At 44.4% G+C, this 23,985-nt stretch overlaps 1 protein-coding gene across 1 annotated transcript in view; it reads right to left on the bottom strand.

Annotated features, from left to right (window-relative positions):
* Nucleotides 1–23,708, bottom strand: part of PGM2 (phosphoglucomutase 2) — a 38,445-nt gene extending 14,737 nt beyond the window's left edge. Inside the window, exons 1-11 of the mRNA XM_077879699.1 lie at nt 23,555–23,708; nt 19,127–19,294; nt 13,655–13,761; nt 10,726–10,810; nt 9,022–9,105; nt 8,704–8,897; nt 4,884–5,073; nt 3,851–3,948; nt 1,941–2,121; nt 1,758–1,851; nt 151–280 (exon numbers count right to left, since the gene is read on the bottom strand). Coding sequence (XP_077735825.1) covers nt 151–280; nt 1,758–1,851; nt 1,941–2,121; nt 3,851–3,948; nt 4,884–5,073; nt 8,704–8,897; nt 9,022–9,105; nt 10,726–10,810; nt 13,655–13,761; nt 19,127–19,294; nt 23,555–23,644 — 1,421 coding nt within the window. The 5' untranslated portion in view covers nt 23,645–23,708. The remainder of the gene's footprint in view (nt 1–150; nt 281–1,757; nt 1,852–1,940; nt 2,122–3,850; nt 3,949–4,883; nt 5,074–8,703; nt 8,898–9,021; nt 9,106–10,725; nt 10,811–13,654; nt 13,762–19,126; nt 19,295–23,554) is intronic.
* Between the last annotated feature and the right edge of the window lie 277 nt (nt 23,709–23,985).

Consider the following 23,985-nt stretch of genomic DNA (forward strand, 5'->3'; position numbering starts at 1 on the left):
AGTTAAGCATTAAAAGAAAAAGTGATCCTTTAGTTTTCAGAAGAACCCTCACCCAAAGTAAGAGGGTTAGAATATTAGTGTCACACATAAAAACATAATAAAACTTTTAAAAAGTATTATTTCAATTAAACAGAGTTAATAGAAACTTACTCAACATAAATGGCCTTTAGCTGCTGAGACAAAGACAAATTCTTGGTTGCTAGAAAGCTAGCCAACTCGGCGCTGATGACAGCGGCGCTGACTCCATCTTTGTCCAGAACAAAAGGGCAGCACATATATCCTGCAGAAACACGTGTCATACATTCGCTCTTAGGACTGGGTTCCTTTACCACCCTGTACGTGCACATTATCTCCACGCAACTTGCCCATCGCAAAAGAGGTTGTACGGTATGAATATGTGAATGCTTCTCATTGACCACCTGTATATTCAGGAATCCAGCTCAAGGCCTAGGGGCGAGGCAGGCCTTCAAGATGTATTGGGTGAATCTAGGAGATTCTCCTCCTAGACAAACTGTTCATTCCCCAGGTCCAGCTCAAACCCCTCCGCTCACACAAATGGTTCCTTCCCAGTTGTTCTAGTCAATGCTTATTCCATCTTCTCTGAATTCCAACAGTCCTTGTGAGTTACGTCCTTCACCTTGACACCTAGCCTGTGCTCTCTTGTGTGGCTGGTAATGAGCTCGATGCACACTGCTCTAGGCTGAGGTCAGTGTCATCTTTTTCTCTCAGGGTCACTATGTAATTGATGTGCAATAAATATTTGATAAACAAGCGCAAGAAAAACATGTTTAATAAAAAGCTATAGAAAGACTGCCAAATTGTGACAAAAGGGCAAAAGCTGAGCTGTTGCACACTTCATTTGATTAATTAGTTAAATGATATGTGGGAGCATGTGTGCTGCAGGAAATACAGATGAATGTTTTGTTTTTTTTTTTAAGATTTATTTATTGGAGAGAAGGGGAGGCACACGTGCGCACATGTGTGTGGGCACACACACACATCAGGGGGAGGCGCAGAGGGAGAGAATTTGCAAGCCGACTCCTTGCTGAGTGCGGAGCCCAATGTGGGGCTCAATCTCAGGACCCTGAGATCATGACCTGAGCCGAAACCAAGAGTCAGATGCTTAACCGACTGAGCCATCCAAGGGCCCCTGGAGGAATGTTCTTGTATAAGGTATGATAACTTTTACTAAATGGATAGCTAAAACATCCTGCACACAAACACCTGAATTTCAATTTCTATACTAGCTCCCCTTTCTCCTCACCTATACTGACAATTTAAGACAGTCTTTCTCAGTCATTCTGGCTGGACTTGGGGCTGTCCTTTCAGGTGACAGTCACTTTGATGAAAGCCCCACAACCAAGTCCTCTCCTTTCCTCTGGACAGACTTCGGTCTAAGCACTTTTGGGAGAGGAGCAAACCATATCTGACTTGGAGGTCAACACCACAGTTGAGGAACTACCACAACTTCCCAAAATATGGGGGTTCCAGAGCTATAAGCACCCGTGTGCAGAACATCACTGTTTTCATCAAGGGAATGGATTCACTTTCTTTTATTAATGGCTTGGTTATTTGTGAGGTATTCTTTTTAGCTGAAAGAAAATTTGAGATGCCAAATTTAGGGTAGGGAAGTTCAACACCCTTTGAGCACCGGTGTGCTCCTGTTCTACTGTTAATTTTTTGAACCCAAATCCAAATCCCATTTATTTGCGTTCTATATATTAGCTAATGCTATAATCACCATTATCACTTCTTACCAATAGCTTCTTCAAATGCAAATAAGACATTCTTCCCCTGGTCTATTAGCTGTTTGGCTCGGTTTCCCATCCACTTAAAGCCAGTTAGTGTTTCCTAAAAGGGATAACCCAAAAGAGAAGGAAATGCCTTAGACCTTCTACAGAGCAAAAGAGATTCAAGAGCAAGTCCCAGAAATACCTTACCTCAAAGTGAAAGCCTTCCTTTAAGGCAATGGCCCGCAAGATTTTGGAGGAGACGGTGCTGGACAGCATGTATAAGTCTTTGAGGGCACTGTGATCTTGGTTCTTTTCTTTCCAGGAGGTAAAAAGCCACCAGCCCAGGAGGGCCCCCAACTCATTGCCTGAAAACACTCTCCATTCACCGCTGAAAGAAAAAACAACCAATGCATTGCTGTGATCTTAAGAGAGACATTGGAAGTGACTGAGACATGACAATTAAGGCAAACAAGGCTCAAAGTGGTTCCTGCAAGTGTCCTTGTCTTTCTTGTTTAAATAACTGGTTGGAACCGTGACTGTCACTTCACAAACATTTGAGTAGTAGCTCTGTCTCAACCAGTTTGCTTAGACAAACCTCCCATCTTTGAAGAGCGAAGCTACATGAAGCTTTCAATTGTCTTTGGCAAAGGCTTTGGTTTTATTATGTATGTATGTATGTATGTATTTATTAAGATTTTATTTAGTCATTCATGTGAGACACAGAGAGAAAGGCAGAGACATAGGCAGAGGGAGAAACTGGCTCCCTGCAGGGAGCCTGATGCGGGACTTGATCCCAGGACCCCAGCCAAAGGCAGACGCTCAACTGCTGAGCCACCCAGGTGTCCCAAGGCTTTGGTTTTAAAGATGATAGAAATATGCTGGCAAGATCCCACACACCCTATCCTACCCCAGGATAACAGTCTGCATATCTCAATTTTCAGTCTGGTCAGTATTGAGGTTTCAGGGAGGCAATAGCCTAGCCTGCCTCAAGAGCAAGTTCATACTAAAACGATGAGGATACCAGAGAACAGACATGGGATTCACTCTCCTCTTCGTAATCTGGGTGGCTAGGACATCTCATGTTTCAACATGCATCACCCTAGCTTAACTTTCTAGAAAGTGATTAGAATTGTACCTGTTTGGGGGCACCTGAGTGGCTCAGTTGGTTAAGCATCTGCCTTCAGTTCAGGTCATGATCTCCAAGTTCTGGAATCGAGCCCCACATCAGGCTCACTGCTCAGTGGGGGGTCTGTTTTCCCTCTCCGTCTGCCCCTCCCCCACTTTTATGCTGTCTCTGTCTCTCTCTCCCCCAAATAAAAAAAAATCTTAAAAAAAAATAGAATTGAATCTGTTTAACCATAATCTAAAACCCTAATCCTCTGTGGCAGTGGCTCAGTCAGTTGAGCATCCAACTCTTGATTTTGGCTCAGGTCATGATCTCAGTGATAAGACTGAAGCCTATGTGGGGCTCGAGCTGGCACTGAGTTGGCTTCAGCTTCTCTCTCTCCCTTTGTCCCTCGGCCCCTTGCTCACTCTCTCTCTCAAAAAACTTAAAATAAATAATAGATAAATAAAACCTTAATCCTTTGGCAGCACCCCACTGCTCCCAAAACATCACATGTGCTGACACCCAAAACTGTGTGGACCTTGCCTGCCTTTCATCTTTTCTCTCCACTTATGTCCTATTCCACTTATGGTCAAACTTGTCTTAAACACTGGTACTCCACTGCTATTCCTCTCTGGTCCACTCAACCTAAATCTGACGTTTCCTGGAAGCAAATACTGATCTGTAAAGCTAGCACCAAACACAGTACTTGCCAGCATTAGGGACTGAGTCATTAATTATAATAAAATCAATGACGAAATGAGACAAGATCAATAGTAATTTCAATTCCAGGTCCATCCTGGTCCGGTTTACTCTGCATTAATTATGCTGGCCCCCAGAACAGCGTTTTGCTGTAGGTTAGAGGTTCAGTGACAGGAGGTTCAGGGATGACTTGTGGGACAATAAATGGTAAATATTTCCAAACAGGTCCAGTCGCCCCAGGAACATTTTACTGCTGAAGATGTCACCCCGTTATGTTTTCTATCAGAAAGGTAATCATGATCAACTGCACCTGTCTTGCTTTTCCGCCACAGCAAGTCTATCAGCATCCGGATCATTCGCTAAAACGATTTTGGCCTTGGTTTTGTCAGCCAAGGCAAAAGATAAAGTCTGAAAAAGAGTAGGAAAATAAAAGATTACTTCAGTCAAGAATTGATCATATTATAGTCTTTAAAACACATTCAGTTCCTTAAGAACTAAAAGAACTTTCCCCAAATGAAGGCTGGATTTTATTTCTGGAGCTGGTCTTGGCCGGTCACCTATTACTTCCTAATCCAGAGGTGATGTAATGGGAACATCCCACGTGATCCACACCTGCCCATGGGATTCACCCCACATCTGATAGCGTGCATGTGGTGAGACTGGTATTTCTAGGCCTTGCCAAGTGATCAACCTCAAAAACAAACCAAAATAAATGGACTCTCTGAATATCACTGCTGTTGTTTTTTTAAAAGATTTTTAAAATTTATTTGAGAGAGAGTGAGTGAGAAAAAAAGCACAAGCCAGAGGGGAGAGGCAGAGGGAAAGGGAGAATCAGACTCCCTGCTAAGCAGGGACGAGGAACTCAGTCCCATGACACTGAGATCATGACCTGAGTCAAATGCAGCCGCTTAACCGACTGAGCCACCCAGGCGCCCTTCTCTGAATATCTTTGTTACCCTAACCTTTAAAAAGGTTAAAGGGACCATAATTTAAGTAGCATTATTTCATATTAGAAAAATTAAGGAATAAAAATTAAGGAATAAAAATCATGTGATAAATATTCATTCTGTTACTGTTCCTTTTTAACATTAAGAAAGCAAAATAAACTCAATTTAAATTTAATTCAGTTTAAAACATTTCAGTATCAGCTCTCACATCCTGATGCTAAGACGTGTATTTTGCAAGTTTCTATAAGAAATGGATGACTAATACACATAAATCTCTCAGATGATGAGGCTGGGTTTTTTATTCAGCACAACGGAAACACATACAAAGTTATTATACTCGATAGTAAGAATTCTGGATATAATAGGTAAGTTCTAGAACAAAAAAGAGTAGGTTACCAAGACACCTTTCCCCTCCTCAGGATTTGGGTATTTCACTGTTGGGAACTCAGGATCAGGATCTTTCTGTTCGGGAACAGCCTCGGGAGGAACAAAGTCAAAAGCCTTGAAAGCCGACTGCACAAAGTCATGGCCCACGCCGTGGACAGATGTATGCACAAACTTCACCTTAGACTCCCGGTTCACACTCCTGGAATGAAACACACCACAGAAAAGGATAGAATATAGATAAAAGATGCAAATATGGCTTGCAAAACTAGAAGCTTTGCTATCAAGGGACCAGATTTGTAAGAAAGGAAGAAATCCATGTGATTAGAGTGTACAAGACAACTGACTATCTAACTCCATTTAAAAAAAGAAGCAAAACTTATTCATTCTTACCCAAATATGCACCCTCCCCCCAACATATTCAGATTTTAAATTTTATACTCTGTAGTTATCTGATTACTTTCAGAGTTTGTTTCATGAGATAGCTTTCACATCTAGAAGCAGATTAAGGAACGGTCCAGGGGATCCCTGGGTGGCTCAGAGGTTTAGCGCCTGCCTTTGGCCCAGGGTGTGATCCTGGAGTCCCGGGATCGAGTCCCACATCGGGCTCCCAGCATGGAGCCTGCTTCTCCCTCCTCCTGTGTCTCTGCCTCTCTGTCTATAATAAATAAATCTTAAAATAAAAACCCTTTATTAAAAAAAAAAATAGAACGGTCCACCTTCACATTCCAAGAGAGACTCCCAGCTGCCCGTGGTGCCTGCCCATGGCCATGCCTGAGTCCTGGCTCCCAATACTCTCTACTAGCTTCAAAATGATTTTCAAAATGTCCCTTTTTACAAAATGTGATGGAACACCTCATACATGGATGTATAAAAAAAAAGTTTTTATCTTTGTCAAGTAGCAATCCTGTTTGTCAAACTACCTGGGGTCGGGGAATTAAAACAGAATGACAATATATATCAAAAGTAAAAGTCAGAGGAAGGGAAAAATAAGACTGAGAAAGATTCCAGGGTTCTAACCACTAGAATCTTGGGTTATTGTCTTAACCTAACCCATTTCTTTGGAAGGTGAATGAATGCACATGGTCTTCTCTTAAAATAGGAAATAAAGTGCATCTGGAAAAGTAAATATGTAAGACTAGTGAGAACAAATCTGGAAAAAAATCACTCAGATATTAAAGTGAAGTGTATAGCTATCACAACCAGGACGGTGTAGAACTAGATGTAAAAAGGCAGATTAAAGGAACAGAATAGAGAGAGAGAAGTTGATCAAGTTTTTTTTTTTTTTTAGATTTTATTTATTTATTCATAAAGACACAGAGAGAGAGAGAGGCAGAGACACAGGCAGAGAGAGAAGCAGGCTCCCTGTAGGGAGCCCGACATGGGACTCGATCCCGGGTCTCCGGGATCATGAAGTTTGAAATGGAAAATATATATGAGAAGGTGTAATGGCTTCATGGTTAACATGCTTTGAAGACAGACTCTGAATTTAAATCCTAGAGTCCTGCCACTTATAAACTGTATGACTATTGGTTATTGACCTAACTTCTCTGTGTCATAGTCTTCTCATTTCTCATCTATGAAATGGTAATACCAGAATCTACCCTTAGGATAACTATGAGGATTAAAATGAGATTAAATTAATCAGTACAAGTAAAGGCCTATATAGAAGCTGGAGCACTCAATCCATGTTAGGAATTATTTTATAAAGGCGATATTTCCAATTAATCAAAAAAGGTAGATTCTTCAATTTAGTGTGTTGCTATAACTGCAAAACTTAAAAAAGAGTTGCTTTCCTACTTCATGTCTCACACAAAATTAAAAACCATTATGACTGAGAAGATTTAAACATAACATGTAAATATGCAAGTCCTAGGAAAAAAACAAGGGGGACTTTTATTTTATTTTATTTTATTATTTTTTTTCAAGGGGGACTTTTAAAAAAATAATCTTGGTATACAGAAAGTATAACACAAAAAAACCTCACTCACTCATAAATTAAAAGACTGATAGACATCATCCATCTTTAATGAGTTCATCAAAAAGTTTAAATAATGGGCAGCCCGGGTGGTTCAGTGGTTTAGCACTGCCTTCACCCCAGGACCCGGTCCTGGAGATGCGGGGATCGAGTCCTACGTCGGGCTCCCTGCATGGAGCCTGCTTCTCCCTCTGCCTGTGTCTCTGCCTCTCTCTCTCTCTCTCATGAATAAATAAATAAAATCTTAAAAAAAAAGTTTAAATAAAAAAGCCCAAAGGTGACAACAGGAGGGAAAACAATACTTGAAATAAATGAAGAGTCGTTTCCTATAAAGCAAAGAGGTTTCACATATGCAAAAAATGAATAAATACGCTAATATAGGTTAAGTAAATATGAAAAAAGCAGCTTATTCATACTTAAAGGATCCAGATAAAGTAAGATATTACTTCCCTCTAACAAAATAAGAAACTTGATAATACTCAGTAGGGGCCGGATGTGTGGATCATATAGTTATGACACACTTGACGTATGACATCATTGTATTTGATACTGTTATGACTGTGTTGGTGGGAACATCAGCTAGCATGACACGTGTGGAGAGCAATTTACTAATCATTGCCAACTCTGCATGCATGTACAGTGCTTCTGCCAGAAATGCATCTTATGGATCCACATGCACGCACGCCCGTGCCAAGTACTCAAGGAATTGTGCATCAGGCACGTTGCTGCTGGGCCTCAGTGGAGTAGCAAACAAATAGAAACCCTGGTCTTCGTGAAATTCAATCAGCGGGCCAGAAAGAAGGCACAGTCGCATAGGTGTGCTTTGTTCGGTGTATACACCATTTACGAAATGGTCCCTGATGTTTAAAAATTAGGAGATTTCATGGAGAAAATTTAAGTTTCTCATCTCTCTTGGGGAGAACGAGTCAGGTGATCTGGCAAGTCTGGACCTCCATTTGCACCTGGTAACTACGCACCCCCTAGGACGGCCACTCCCTTCAGGTACAGCTAGGGTTTTGCACTCTACGCTGGAGCCTCCACTCCCAGTGGTCCAACAATTACAGTATTAGAGACAACCTAGAAATTGGCTTCTTTGAAATCAGTGGTTTCTTGCTGGGGGACAGTCGGGGGTGGCGGGACCCACAGCATGCTAACTGGATGTATCCAAACGTGCGTCGCTGGGTTAAAGAAATGGGTACAGCACCCATTGCAGCAAGAGTCACAGCTAATAGGGACCGTGACTGGGATCTGTTACCACATAGAAGGTATCCATGGCAAATTAACTGGGGAAAGAGGGTATAGAACAAACGACCTGCACGCTATATTTCTATTTATGGTTCTGAAGCATATGACACATAATGTGCTAGCACATGCACAGAAAATTTCTGGAAAGATAAAAAAAAAAATCAGTGTTTCCTTTTGCCACCTTTCAGCAAGCTTTTTTTTTTTTTTTTTTTACATACATATATGCGAACACACTCTCATGTGCATGTGTGTGTGCATGTGATTCTACAACACAGGTCAGCAAACTATGGCCAATATGCCGGCCACCTGCTTTTGTCAATAACAATTTTTTTGAACCTATGTTTGCGTTCATTCATTTATGTATCATCTATAGCTGCTTTCCTACTACCAGAGCAGAGTTGGGTAGTTGTAAAATAGTGGCTCATAGAGCCAAAAATATTTATTACCTGTTCTTTCAAGGAAAATTGCTGACCCTGACCTATGGTCTCTCAAATCACACACAGCTACCCTATATGTAGTGACTGGAGAGAAAAGTTTAAAGAAAACTGATAGAATTTGGCTGAATCACATTATTTTAACTCACGTGAAGTGAGTTTACAATCCATTTACCTGTGAAAACAGTATTTTTTAAGGTCTTCAAAGTAGCTCTTATTGATGGAAGCACTTGGGTCATGAAGGAGTGGACTGCCATTAATTAAAGAATCGTCCCAAGCTTGAGGCCACGGCTCTAGATTTTCTTCGATAGCTCGAGAAATCCCTTTGTCATGAGGAGAGGTGATCTGAGCTCCGTTGTCCCAGTAGACCTGGGGAACGCAGGAACATACCCAGATGGCTTAGGGTGAATGCAAACAAAGCCTCTGTGCCTACCCTGTAAATGTACAGGATGCCTGCAGAAGGACAGAGGTGTCAAGAGAAAAAGCAGAGTACCTTGTACCCATTATCCTGCTTTGGATTGTGGGAGGCAGTTATCATGATTCCAGCACAAAGTTTCAGATGCGACACTGTGTAGGGCTGTAAGGGCAGGAAAGAAGAGCGGTGGTAAGCAAAAAATCAGATACACTGAGTGTGTTTACTGTAGACCGTATCAATTCATTCTCTTTTAATAAACATAACAGATAAACATCATAAGGTGTCATGCCACACACCCAAGGATACAATGACCCTTAGATGACTGCTCAAAATTCTGGGCCGTGCACCGATGAGACAGGTGATATTTTTCTTGGTGCCTTCCTCTCATTCTATCTTCCACTTGGTAGAACTAGAAATCTGTTCAAATACGAAGGTCTAATCCTCCATTTCACATTCTTTTAAGCCTTCTGCTTGGGACAGAAGCTTATGGATTCTGTTTCTTCCCTCCAACGACTTTCCCTTCTTTCCCATTCACTTTTAGGAACAATGTAGGGCAAGGTTGAAGGAATGGAATGTTCCAAGAGTCTGCTCACCTATGTCCCACTCCAGGGTTAGAAATCCCTCTCTTGTATTTCCACTCAGCTCCCATGGTTTGCAAGACTACTTCCCCAGGTGGGGAGAGGGGTGGGCTTATCCCCCCTCTGGCCCTACGTGGGATTTACTACACACAGGGGGCTTGATACTCTAACCATCTGCCCTCCTCCAAGAATCTCTGTGGTCATTTGTCCCTTTAGGACTTATTTTATATCCCCCAAAGAAAAGGGTAGAACTACTCCATAGCATGGGGAAAAGGATCATGAGACACTCATATAATTTATGTTTGACAGAAAAATAATAGCAGTAACACTTACATAGTACAGAAGACCAAGGATGCTTGAATGCACTGCAGTTTTTCCATCAAACAATGAAAGCTGAGCTACGTTTGGACGTGACCTTGCATGTCTGCTGGGTTATTTACAACCTGGGAGGTGGTACATCTACCTGTCAGTGCCCTAGAGCCAGTAAGCACCAAACTACGGGGCTGGCCTGTGTATTTATCCCCTCTCTTCTCCACCTGACATAAGGAACTGCATTCTACTCACGTTTTTGACTTAATTTCTGAAAACATATATTCTCAGCATCTGGTCCTGTTCTTAAAAGTTCTATCTACTTAAAAACAACAGTTGTTATAGCTCCTATTGTCTTTTTCTTTAGGTTCTGCTACATTAAGGATTTCATCCAAAAAAAAAAAAAAGTCTTGCTAAAATATGCCAAACATACTTCATGTCCTGGTCATGAATAGTATGTAAAACAAAACATTTGTATGAAAAGCTGGTACACCAACCTGTCAAAAATATTCAGGGTAAGGCATGGTTTGGGGCGAATTCAGATTTAGACCCCAGAAGTTTCCAACTGTGCCAGCAAGAAAAAGAAATACAAACCAAATGGAAACACAGTCAACAAACAAAAGACATTTTGCTAACTAGCTAAAATATTCTTTGAATGGAAATTTGCGCTTAGAAGAAAATTAGCTCTGATGTATTGGGAGTTGAACACCAGAGAAATATTTTAAAGATGTGGAGAAAACATACCCAGAGAGGTGAGAGAATGCCTGATAAATGCCACGGGGGCTCTTCTGTCATATAAATACCTAAATCCCAATAGCACTGAAGACCGTAAAATGTAGCCACCTGCCATCCCTGATCCTGTGATAGAAAATTATAAACAGAAAGGATTACTTACCACAAAGGGGGTTGGGGTTATACCAGAAAAGAGGTACACAGGAATCCCTTGAGTGATAAATGTGGTTGCAGCAAGGCGGGCAAATCTGGACATGTGGGGGGAGAAAGGAGAGTAGGGTTGTCAGGACTATGGATGATGGTGAAAAAGGAAATGAGTGCCTGACACCTTCAGGTTCATTTTATTTCCGTTGGCATAGAAAATTCAAGTTGGGGGAATCTCGGGAGTCATCTTGTCACACCCCTTTATTTTACAGAAATGGGACTAAAGCCAAGAAAAGCCAGACAAGTTGTCCCATTGTCAGTCAGTCAGTCACACAGCGGGCTCCCTGCAGGGAGCCTGATGCAGAACCTGATCCCAGGACCTGGGGACCACAACCTGAGCCCAAGGCAGACACTCAACCGCTGAGCCACCCAGGCGTCCCTCCGGCTCACTTTAAAGGGGCTTTCTTAAAAGAAGCAAGGGAGACACTCAATATATACATTATATATACAAACTAAGTTACAAATTAGCACAGGAAAGATTCAATGTGTTCTCTGCATATGTTTCACAGTTACTGTTTATGTGTTTAAGTTCCCCACCAGATACTTAAAATTGGAAGACCAAAGAATAAACAGTTCCTTGCATAAAATCTTTCAACTGCAATCATTTCTAACTCTTTAAGAAGATTCCATTTACTTATCACAAATGTTTGACCATCTAGTGGTTTAATACTTATGCTACTATCTCTAATCGTCTTGCAGGTTGTAGGTGACAGAGAGCAACCTTGAGCTCCACTCCACCCCATCAAATTCTGAGATCTGTAGGACGCCTGGGTGGCTCAGTGTTTGAGCGTCTGCCTTCAGCTCAGGTTGTAATCCCAGGGTCCTGGGATCGAGATCCACTCGGCCTCCCCACAGGGAGCCTGCTTCTCCCTCCGAACTATGTCTCTGCCTCTCTCTGTTTCTCTCATGAATAAATGAATAAAATCTTAAAAAAAAAAAAGAACAAAACAAAAACAACACTTGAGACTTGAACCATAAACTCAAATAGCAGTTACTTTAAGGAAATGCTATAGCTCCAAGGCCAGAGTAAAATATTCATACCTTCATTGACAATGTGAACACATCTGAAGGATGTGTCTAGCAGAAGCAGGAGAGTGAGCCTAAAAAGAAGCAATTTCAGAAGCCCAGCAGGCACACAAATGCACTGGGCATGCTCTGGCTGGACGATGTGCCTGCCCCCGGGGCCAGTAAAGCATGCTTTTGACGTAATTCTTACTGTAAATTCACTGAGAACTGACAAACTGACATTCTGGTTTATACTACATCCCTCTCTTATAAATGAAGAGTGACAGCTTCTCTCTTGCTTTGTTGACTAAAGTCACAGTTTTCGGCTTGTAGCTTAAGAGCAAAAATCTCATTGGGGACACCTGGGTGGCTCAGTGGGTTGAGCGTTCAACTCTTGATCTTGGCTCAGGTCATGACCGAGAGTCCTGGGATCGAGCCCTGTGTCAGGCTCTGCACTCAATGCGGAGTCTGCTTGAGGTTCTCTCTCTCCCTGTGTCCCTCCCCCACCCCATCCCACTCATGCTTTACCTCTAAATAAATAAATAAATACGTAAATAAAAATAAATAAAAATCTTAAAAAAAAAAAAAGTGAAAATCTTACGTGATTCTGAGCTCAGTCTAGGGGCTAATGTCATCTAATCTTATGCCCTGGCCATATTCCCTTCCCTGGAGCTACACATTAGTTCTCATCAATGCTTCTCTCTTAGATAAGGAGCTCTTCAGGGGCAAAGAATAGGACTCTATGAACTCATCCTGCACTGTAAAGGCAATGAGACTTTTCATTAATGTTAAATATTTATATATTCTTCCAATCTAAGAAACTCTTAAACTCTACTCTGGAGTGACAAAGAATTCATCATAATAGGGGAAGTGCTCAAGTGAAAAAGAGGGTCCTGTAACAGGATTAAGAGCAGGGGGTGGCAACCTACAGTCCACTTGTAAATAAAATTTTACTGGAACGCCACACGCCCATTCGGTATGTATTACTATGGCTGTGCTCGTGCTCCGTGCCAGACTTGAGTAGCTGTGATAGACTGTACAGCCCGCAATGAGTAAGATGTTTACTAGTTACTCTTTGGAAATAAAGTTTGCTGACCACTGATGTCAGCTTCTTTATGCTGAAACTGCGGCGCCTTCTCTCACTTCATGATCTTGGATGACAGAGGTAAGAGTAGACACTTCATAAGCTGTTGTGCGAATTTAATGAGTAAATACCTGGGGCCTGGTTCATATCCAGCACGCAAGTAATTGTTGTTACTGTCCTCATCATTGTCCTCTGCATCATCGTCTGCCTGTGGCTACATGAGAGTACCAATGGTTTGGAAATCATACAAGACTGTAGCTGAAAAGAGGTGTTCAAGAATGGGAAGGAGCTCAGATGGCTTACAAATAGTGGAAGAAAAAAATGACAAATGGAAGAAAACAAGAGGGAGAAATAATGTTGCCATTTTTTAAATAAAGATTTTATTTATTTATTCATGAGAGACAGACAGGGAGAGAGAGAGAGAGAGGCAGAGACACAGGCAGAGGGAGAAGCAGGCCCCATGCAGGGAGCCCGATGTGGGACTTGATCCCAGGTCTCCAGGATCACGCTCTGGGCTGAAGGCAGCGCTAAACCGCTGAGCCACCCAGGCTGCCCAATGTTGCCATTTTGAAAAAAAAAAAAAAAAAGTCTTTTAGGCAGACCTTAAATTCTAAATTGTCTAAATAATTTCATTCCCTTAACCCAAGAGTAAAATCAGAATTCGTGAAAGTTGCAAACAGAGTGTACTCATCCTTTTTCTAGGTAAGCAATGTAGCTGGCAAATGTAGGTGAAGCAATTAAGAATTAAAACTACGAAACACACTACAAAAAAAATGGGTTCTTAAGTATCTTTAAATACCTTCTGCTGTTGCCGCCACTGGGTGGATGAGCTCGGGCATCAAAGCTAATCACAACACCTCTTTGCTTCAGATCACTGAATTGTTTTTCCAGGTATCTGCAAAATCCCTAAAAAAAAATCCCATGGATAATTAAACAAACTGAACAATAAGAAAATAACAGCTTTATTTACTTATTGTCTACCTATATATATATATATGCACTGTGCTAGACACTTAGTATCTATCATCAGTAACTCCCAGATCTTTACCAAGGAGTCCCATTTTTTAAAAAAATATTTTATTTATTCCTGAGAGAGTCAGAGAGACAGAGAGAGAGAGGCAGAGGCACAGGCAGAGAGAGAAGCAGGCTGCATGCAGGGAGCCTGACATGGGACTCGATCCTGAGACTCCAGGGTCACACCCTGGGCTGAAGGCGGCGCTAACCACTGAGCAACCCGGGCTGCCCAAGGAGTCCCATTTTACAGATGGGAAAGCTAAGGCTCAGAGGGGCTTGCCCACACACAGGAAGAGCAGAGCCTGGTTCCTACCTGGGTCTCGTTAGAGGTGGGACAGTGCAAGGGTTAAGAGCACATGAATCTGTGGGCTCACACTCCACTCTGGCACCTACCAGCAAATAACAAATCCCTTCATCACTTGGTGCCTCAATTTCCTGTTTTGTAAAACAGCAAAACAATAGTACCTACCTCAAAGGGCTGTTCTGAGGCTTAAGTAAAACTTGCGGAGTGCTGCCAATCGAACGCCAACTAAGTACTATTTGTCTGCTGTTATGAGCATTATTTTTATTACTTTCCTTTGAAGCCATTATTCCTCCCTTCACACTAGTTCTAAAGTGTCTGAGTGAGGAAAGGGAGGTGTTTCAGACACTGTTCCCTGTTCTGTTCAATCAGCCGGTCAAAGAAACTTAATTTTTTTTTAAAGATTTTATTTATTTATTCATGAGAGAGAGAAAGATAGAGAGAGAGAGAGAGGGAAAGAGAGAGAGAGGCAGAGACACAGGCAGAGGGAGAAGCAGGGAGCCTGATTTGGGACTCGATCCTGGGACTCCAGGATCACGCCCTGGGCCGAAGGCAGATGCTCAACCACTGAGCCACCCAGGAGTCCTGAAACTTAATATGTTTTATAAGTTTTTGAGAATTATCTGATCTAACCCCATTCAACCTGGGATCTTGTTTTCCAGCAGGCTGAGCTTTTATGGAGGACTTATCAGTCCAACTACACAGCTCAGCCAATTATACATGTAAAGACTGTGCAGAGTGTGGGCTATTACCACCTGCTGATGGAACACACAGTTCCTGTATCTCAGTGTGAACGGTAACCTCACATCAATCAGACTCATTAAGATCAGAAAAACAGTGAACTCTGAATTCAACAGGTTTATATCACTGGACGAAAGAGGTATTTCTTACAGAACAAAGAGACCTCTGGCAACTGGGTAATATTACTGACTTCACTTTGACTGAAGAATGTCCTTTTTTTCCTCCTGCCCTTAAAGGAAATCTTTAAAAAAATAAGTATGACTCTTACTTTTGGTAGAGGAGATCCTTCACAGCTTTGTTGCCAGAGCAGTGCCAACCGAGAATGCCTTCTGAGGTTGAGTGATACAGGGAAGCAAGGACACATGTGCACTGGTTTTGTGGGTTTTCTAGAAAGTCTCTGAATGCCTCTAAGGCTTACACCATGGACAGCAGCCTCTCCCCAGCCCCAGTGTTCGAGGACACAAAGAACACTCGGTCTACTCGGTCTTAGTCCCGAATTCTCACACCACCAAACTTCTCTAAAAACCTCTGGGGCCAGGAGAGACTGGAAGCCTGAAAAAATGGCTAAAGGAAGAGGGGATGTTTGCTCTGGAGAAAAGACTCAATGTGGGCTGAGGGAGGTTTACAGAATTGAAATGTCATTACAGGACACAAAAAATGAACTTTGGCTTCAAAAGCTCAAGCTATGACCAATACGTAAAAGCTGAAGAAAGAAAAGAATCTTAAGCAGGTTCCATGCCCAGCGTGGAGCCCAACACGGAGCTCGATCTCACCACCCTGAGATCATGAGCTGAGCAGAAATCAAGAGTCTGAGTCACCTAGGTGCCCCCAAACCCTTTTTTAATGAGAACAATCCAAAGACACAATGGCTATTTCAGGAGACAGTGAGTGTTCCACCCTCGACGTGCCATGGCCTGGTGAAGTAACCTTAGAGGAAATCATAACCTCTAGCAACGAGGCAAACAATACAGAAATTTCCCTCCAGTCTTTATCCTGTTTCCCATGGGGATGTTTATGATTCACATATATCCGCTTAAGTCCAACCAGATGAATTTGGTGGCACCATTAGGAGAAGAATCCACCCTGGAGAAGACCAGCACAGCTGCCTAGACCCCAGAGAAAGCCAGCTCGCTCTTCTCAGGTGACAGCACCCAAGGAAGCCACCCATGGAAGCCTGGGTGGTTTGTCTTGGGAGACTCTTTCTCTGGTTTTTAAACCACTCCTAAGACTTCAAAAATGTACCTGCCGACCTCATAGAACTGCCCTAACTCTTAAGATCCGTGTCTCCTATTGTGAGTGTCCCAGCGTAGGCTGGATAATCACTTGGAAGTCGTGGGGGCTATACAGGAAATTATCACAAGGAGTGGCTGGTTGGAGTCAGTTGACCTTTAAAGGACCAACTCATTTTAGTTTTATAGGATTCTTAACTATCACAAGGTCTACTCCCAGAAGAGGCCAATTCCCCTAGGGGAGATGTACGAGATAGGGCCTAAGACCCTTCCACGGATAGATTTTCTTTTCTTTTCTTTTCTTTTCTTTTCTTTTCTTTTCTTTTCTTTTCTTTTCTTTTCTTTTCTTTTCTTTTCTTTCTTTCTTTCTTTCTTTCTTTCTTTCTTTCTTTCTTTCTTTCTTTCTTTCTTTCTTTCTTTCTTTCTTTCATTTATTCATGAGAGACACAGAGACATACATAGGTGGAGGGAGAAGCTGGTTCCCTGTGGGGGAGCCTGACGTGGGACTCGATCCTGGGGCTCCAGGACCACACCCTGAGTGGAAGGCAGCCGCTCAACTGTTGAGCCACCCAGGCGTTCCCTGCGGATAGATTTCAGCACACCTACAAACTGGATGCAAATGAAGATAGGAGAAAAGGTTCTGGGTTCATCTAGAATCCCTTAGAATCCACTAACAATTAAGCCTAATAGGAGATGTCACCCACTGGATTTTCCAAAGATAGCCAGGCGAATATACCTAATTCCCTGTACTCCTCTAATGAGACAGTGACATTTGTCTATCGAGAGGTGGGTGTCTATGTGCCCTCTCCTTGAGCAGGAACGATTTTATTGAGTCATTTTACTGCACAGAATACGATGGAAGTAAGTGAATTCGTGTGACTTTCAAGGTTAGGTCATAAAAGTCAATACAGCTTCCACCTGCACACACTCTCTGGCTGCTCTCACTGGCTGCTCTCCCAGCCATACTGTAAGGAAGCCCAGGCCACACGGAGTGTTCCAGCTCCAGCTAAGATCTCAGCCAAAAGGCAGCAGTAACTGCAGACATGCCTGTGAATGAGCTTTCAGGTGATTCCAGCTGGCTCAGGTGATGCCAAGTCCTGCAGAGATGAGCTGTCGCCCCTGAACTCTACCTATAGATTTGTGAGCAAAATAAATGTGTGTGTGTGTGTTTTTAAACCATATGTTTTGGGTGATGTGTTATACAGCCCTATTACCTGGAGCAGAGGGTGACCTTACGCAGTGGCACAATTCCATGCTATCCAAAGACTAGAACAGGTTTCCCGGGCTCACTCTACTCTAAGCCTTCCCTCCAAAAAGATCTCAGGGAGCCCTATTGCTGAACAGGAATTTGTAGCCAAGGTTCCCATGGCAACCCCATACCCTTATGCAAGACTTCCTTATTAGGGTTTCACTGGAACATGCCCGAGTCTGTCTTTTATGCCAGGATCTACATGTAAGGTACACATAATTATCATAAGTCAATTTTTCTAGACTATTCCCCCAATTAAAGTGGCCTTCATTTTAAACAAGCCTAAGTAGTTGAAGAAACAGAATAACCTATTCATTTCCTCCATAAACAAAACTCCAGATCCTCCATGGCAGAAAGGTTTCACCTCTATTCCTAGAAGTTGGGTGTAGACTGACAGTAAAATTCCCAAATGAAGGCAAAGGAACTCAGCAATAATTTCCACCTGTACTATACAGTAAGATGAAATAGCATTAGCTCCTGGTCATTCTGGCAGTTGGAAAAGCTTTTCTCTCTTTCTTTTTTTCTTTTCTTTTCTTTTCTTTCTTTTCTTTTCTTTTCTTTTCTTTTCTTTTCTCTTCCTTTCTTTTTTTTATTTTTAAGATTTTATTTATTGATTCATAAGAGACACAGAAAGAGAGGCAGAGACACAGGGAGAGGGAAGAGAAGCAGGCTCCATGCAGGGAGCCCGATGTGGGACTCAATCCCGGGAAACAGGATTACGCCCTGGGCCGAAGGCAGACGCTCAACCGCTGAGCCACCCAGGTGTCCCTAGGAAAGCTTTTCAATGCTTGCATCTGTACCACCATTGCAAAATTCTAAGACCATAAAAGGTGTCAGCTTAGCTGGTGGATTTGCACTGGAATGACAGTTTCATGAGGGAATCTGTTTTAGTTATTGTATCTTCAAAGCCTGGCACTTGGTAGGCATTCAATAAATCTCTGTAGAAAGAAGGGAAGAAAGGGAGAGGGAGGAAGGAAGGAAGGAAGGAAGGAAGACAAGCTCTATGAATTTTGAAACAAGTACCATTTTTGCCCACTGCACAAGTCTTACTTTACCGAGTAAATGTGTGACTCCCTGTGCCTTGGCAAACCCACAAGACCTGGGTATAATTAATATAATTAAAACAATTTAGATCCCTCAAATACAAAAGGAGCCCAGGGTTATATTAATTAGACAAGGATGCCATTAGACGGAGGAGGCTTTAATGCCCAGGTACCCTATAGAAGCAAACCAAAACCCAAGCCTGTAAATGCTGGCAGGTTAAGAAATTAAAACCTAAGGACAGGGGATCCCTGGGTGGCTCAGCGGTTGAGCCGCTGCCTTTGGCCAGAGCGTAATCCTGGGATCCCAGGATCGAATCCTGCATTGGGCTCCCTGCATGGGACCTGCTTCTCCCTCTGCCTCTGTCTCTGCCTGTGTGTCTCTCACGAATAAATAAATAAAATCTTTAAAATAAATAAATAAAACCTAAGGACAGCCAGTGAGACTTTCCCAAATAAGGCAACTGCTTGAGCTATAGCCGATCTATTAATTTCCTTGCTTCACTTCTGCCTCTTTCCTGTAAGTCCTTCTCCCAGCTCCTGGGAGTGGGGTGCTTCTAACCACTTCCAGTTGGGCACTGCCCGATTCAAACAGGTTTTTGCTCAAATAAATGCTTACAATTTTTAACATTCCTCAGTTTACCCTGTAATGCTGGGAGTATGTTAAGAATAACCAAGAAATATAAAAGTGTGGTACCTGTGTAGTCTGGATGATGGTCAAGTCATTCATATGAGAAATTCCTGTTCCCATAGCAGCTCGAAGGCCAGCTGTCCCGAACTCCATCCGAGCTCCAAAGCATTTTTCTAGTTCTTCTTTGTTACCGTCTGCAATTAGTTGTTTCACTGACTCCGAAGTTAAAGGATTCTGTGAAACAGAAATGTATACAACAGATACAGCCAGCTGAATAACAGAATAAAAAATCTGAAATATATAAAAAAAAAAAACTCACAATAATTTAACCTAGGGGAAAAGTGTATATATTTGAAAAGCCCTATACATATGGCTTTTCAGTTTTCTGATGATGTTGAAATTTGAAATATGAGGTACGGTGGTTTTTTTTTTAATTGAAGTATAGCCGATACACAATCTTACAGTAGTTTCAGGTGATTCAATTTTTTAATTATAACCCATGATATTGTGATACAATATGAAATATATATTTCGTCTTTGTCCCTGGCTCCCAGAACAGAGCTTCTAAAACCATTGGAATTTCCAGAGTGGGAAGGGTAAGAACATCTTCTGCTGTTTATAACAAACCCCTTGGAGCCAAACCTGAGTTTATGCTAATAGAGGTGGAACACAGGGCTGGTTGCCAGGAGACTTAGTTCCTGATTTGATACCTGGAGGTTGAGTTCACTCACCTGTAGCCAGTGATTCAGTCCCACCTGGGGAAACAGAACCCCCCCCCACAAAAACCCTCAACTGGAGTCAGAGACCTTCCAAGTGGTGAACACTTGGGTGTTTGGGGGTATAGATACATAGAGAGAGCAAGGAAGCTCTGTGCCCCTTCCCACATACCTTTCCCTAAGCAGCCCTTTCATTTGGCTGTTCCTGAGTCCTATCCTTTATTTAAAAAAAATTTTTAAAGACTTTATTTATTTATGAGAGACAGAGAGAGAGAGAGAGGCAGAGACACAGGCATACGGATAAGCAGGTTCCATGCAGGCAGCCCGATGCAGGGACTTGATCCCAGGACCCCAGGATCACAACCTGAGCCAAAGGCAGACACTCAACCACTGAGCCACCCAGGTGCCCTGAGATTATACAATTTATATCAAAACCTTACTCTTGTGGTGATTCTAATGTGTGCAATTCTTTCATATACCTGGTCAAATGTGAAGTTTGCAGTGACCCCAAGAGGCAAATACCAAAACCCTCAATTTACAGATGGAGAAGCCTGAGAGATGGACACTAATCTAGTGCTTTCTCTATCACATTAGCTGTTTCAAATAGACACTCATACGAATCATTGCCCTATTTTCTTTGTACAAGAGTTGCAGAAAATGTTAAGAATGGAGGAAAATGATAATCACCTTAATTCCACATCATGCTTTTAAACTAAGAATTCAGAGGAACAAGGGAGTAAGCACTTTATCTTATAGTCACCATCCAACTACTGAACATGCAGCCAAGATATGCCAGATAATTAAACTTTGAAATGCTATTGCAATAAAACCTTGGCTTTCTGGAACGAAGCCCACTTTTCCAGATTGTTCCACCTTGGAAACCGATAAAACCTCACTTTTCTGGTTAAAAGCAATAGCTGCTGATCACAGAGCACAATCTGACCGATCAGATTGTCAGGTGCCCTCAAGGAAGGGCTTAGATCTGCAACACATAAATATTTGCTGAGTGAACGAGGAAACCCGGACTTCAAGGTCACACCCAATATCTGGTGATTCTCCTGTACACAGAGTAGATGTGGCAAACGCCAATTGGCCTCTGATAGCCATAAAAGACCAAATAGCCTGAAAGAAGCCAAAGAAGCCAGATTAGAAGGCTAAGTCAGGAGTGTGGCAGAGACCAGGATCAGCCATAAGAGGGACCAAGGCTGACAGCAGAGACACAGGGGATGGAGGCACAGTGGCAATGCCAAGGGGACCTCCCTTGTCACCCTGGGGAAGCAGACCAGATGGCTGCAGTGGCTGGCAAGATGCTCCCCACTTGGCATCTGCCTCCAACCGAGGAAGACAGAGAGGAAAGTGCAAGAGGAGTGGTAGAAATTAAAAAATAAAAAGGAACTGAGTGGTTCCGTCAGTTAGGCCAGCTTGATTTCTGCTCGGGTCATGACCTTGAGGTCCTGGAGTTGGGCCTGTACAATGGGCTCTGCGCTCAGTGTGGTCTGCTTGGGATTCTCTCTCAAATAAATAAATAAAATCTTTTTTTTTAAATAAATAAAGTCTTTTAAACAATATGTAAATAAATAAAAAGGATAATATCCCTTCACCTCTACCCAGGGAGGTCCTCTCTCTCCATATACAGATACAACATTTTGTGGAAATTAGGTTTTTATTTTTTCAAAGAGAAAGTCTCATGGGAAAATGCATTATCAATGATGCCTTTATTTTTTAAAGATTTTACTTATTCATGACAGAGAGAGACAGAGAGAGAGCGAGAGAGAGGCAGAGACACAGGCAGAGGGAGAAGCAGGCTCCATGCAGGGAGCCTGATGTGGGACTCGATCCCAGATCTCCAGGATCACACCCTGGGCTAAAGGCGGCGCTAAACGGCTGGGCCACCTGGGCTGCCCTCAGTGATGACTTTAAAAGGCTCCTGGGGGCCCTGGGGTGGCTCAGTGGGTTAACTATCTGACCTGATTTCAGCTCAGGTCATGATCTCAGGTTGTGAGATTGAGCCCAGTGACTGAGCTCCGGGCTGGGCAGGAGCCTGCTTACGATTCTTTCTCTCTCTCTCTGCCTCTCCCTTCCTTTAAAAAAAACAAAAAACAAAGAAGGATTCTACCCACTTCCAGTTACTAAGTTATCAGAAAAGGAAACATTTTCCTTCCCTAAAAAATTACAAGACTGCCTTTCCAGGAAAAGGAAAACCACCCAAAGGGTTGCCAAGAGCATCCTGTGTGGGATGTGCTCACTTTTCTTCTACAGAGGCCAGAGGTAAACAGGAAGCCCTGGCCTCTGCTGACAGCTTGCAATCTCCCCTCCTTCGCCCTACAAGTGTGAGCAGTGTGCTGTGTCAGGCCCTAAAAACCGATGAGGGAGTAGAGAGGAACAGCTGTGGAACCTGTCTGTGCCCAGGGCAAAATGAAAATGTGAGGCTCCTTGTTCAACAAGTTTTAAGAATTTCAATGCAGGACGGCAGAGGATTAAACCCAAGTGCTGGGCCCTCCTGGAACAGGGGCTGTACCACCCAACATACATCCCGCCTTTGAAGTCAGCCCTGGGGCCAGACATTAAACAAAAATAAACCTACAAACAAGTTTTTGTTTTGTTTCCTTTTGTTGACCAATCTAGAGATGGTTTTGGGGAGCCCTAATTTACCACTGGTCGGTTGCCAGGGCAGGCCTGTCGACATAAAACACATGTAAGTTCAGACCCAAAATAGGATTAACAGCATGAGAAACAAGTTCAGGGGTAGAGCCAAGGAACATTCTGGGAAAACAAACCGCATGCCCCAAAGGAGCAAGTAGGAGAGCAAGTAGACATAGAGAGGAGGGGGTGCTGTCTGGAGTGGGGTCCCTGATTCTCTCTCTCTGCTCTAGCACCCAGGAGAGTAAACAGGAGAAAAGCTAGTGGTGCTGTGTTCAAGGAGCCCCTTCTATCTTCCCAGGAAAGGCAGAGGCTGGAAGAAGATGCCCGAAGCAGGGCAGGCCCAATCAGGAGGGCCTATGTTCGCCATGGAGCACCTGGGAGGGGTGGATGGGAACAGTGCCCTGCAAAGTTCCCAGGAGCAATGGGGACGGGATGGAGGAGGGAAGGGCTCCGGGTCCCGGGCTCCGGCGATGCACAGCGGCTGCGGACGGGTGACACAGGCCTGGCCCGGCCAGGTCGCCCTCGGCTCCGCCTCGCTCCCCGCGCCCCAGCCTGCAGCCCGGACCGCCGGGTCGGCCCGGGGCAGCTTGTCCCGAGCAAACTTGGGATCTGCCACCCGCAGGCCCAACGCAAGGAGGCCCGGCCACCCCTGCTTCCTCTTCCCCTGTTTGGTGGGAAAACAACTCTGTTTTTCTGGGTTGCTGCCAAGCCCTTTTGCAGCCTTATAACCCTGCTCACACTCACACCCAGAGGGATTCCCGCCCGAGGTCCCGCTTTGCCGTTCCCGGGGGGCCCCTTCAAGACAACCCCCTAGAGTTCGGCCCCGCGGAAGGCCAGCGACCGCCCCCACCTCGTCCCGGGCGCCGGCTCCCTGCACCCCCCGCCCCAGGTCTCCACTGCAGCTCGCGCCTCTGCTTCCCCCGCCGGGTGGATGGAAATCAGAATTCCCGGGCGGGTCCCACGTCCCCGGCGGCGGCCCCGAGGGCGTGGCTCGGCCCCGTCTGCGCGTCTGAGGCCGGAGCTTCAGCTCGGGTCCCCACGGGCCGGGCGGCCGCGAGCGGCGCGGGGGAGGGAAGCGCGGGGGAGGGAAAGGGCCCACGCCTCCCCCGGGCCTCGCCCCCTCGTCGCCCCTCACCTTGTCCCAGCGCAGCCACCGCGCCGTCTCCTGGTCCAGCCGGGGGTCCATGCTCGGGCCCCCCGGAGCCGCCGCGACCGCAGCTGCCATCCCCGCGCTGCCGGCAGCACAGCTGGGGAGGCGGCGGGACGGCCCTTCCGGCCAGACTGGGGGCGGGGCGGGGCCTGGAGGGGCAGGGGCGGGGCCTGGAGGGCAGGGGCGGGGCCTGGAGGGGCGGGGGCGGGGCCTGGAGGGCAGGGGCGGGGCCTGGAGGGGCAGGGGCGGGGCCTGGAGGGCAGGGGCGGGGCCCGGAGGGACCAGGGGCGGGGCCCGGATGGATGGGGGCGGGGCCCGGAGGGGCCCAGGGCGGTGGAGAGAGGCGGAGGCGGGGCCGGGAGTGGCCAGGGGCAGGACCGGCCCTTCCAGCCAGACAGGGAGCGGGCGGGGCGGAG

This window comes from Canis aureus, chromosome 2, assembly GCF_053574225.1.
Source record: "Canis aureus isolate CA01 chromosome 2, VMU_Caureus_v.1.0, whole genome shotgun sequence".
Lineage (NCBI taxonomy): Eukaryota > Metazoa > Chordata > Mammalia > Carnivora > Canidae > Canis > Canis aureus.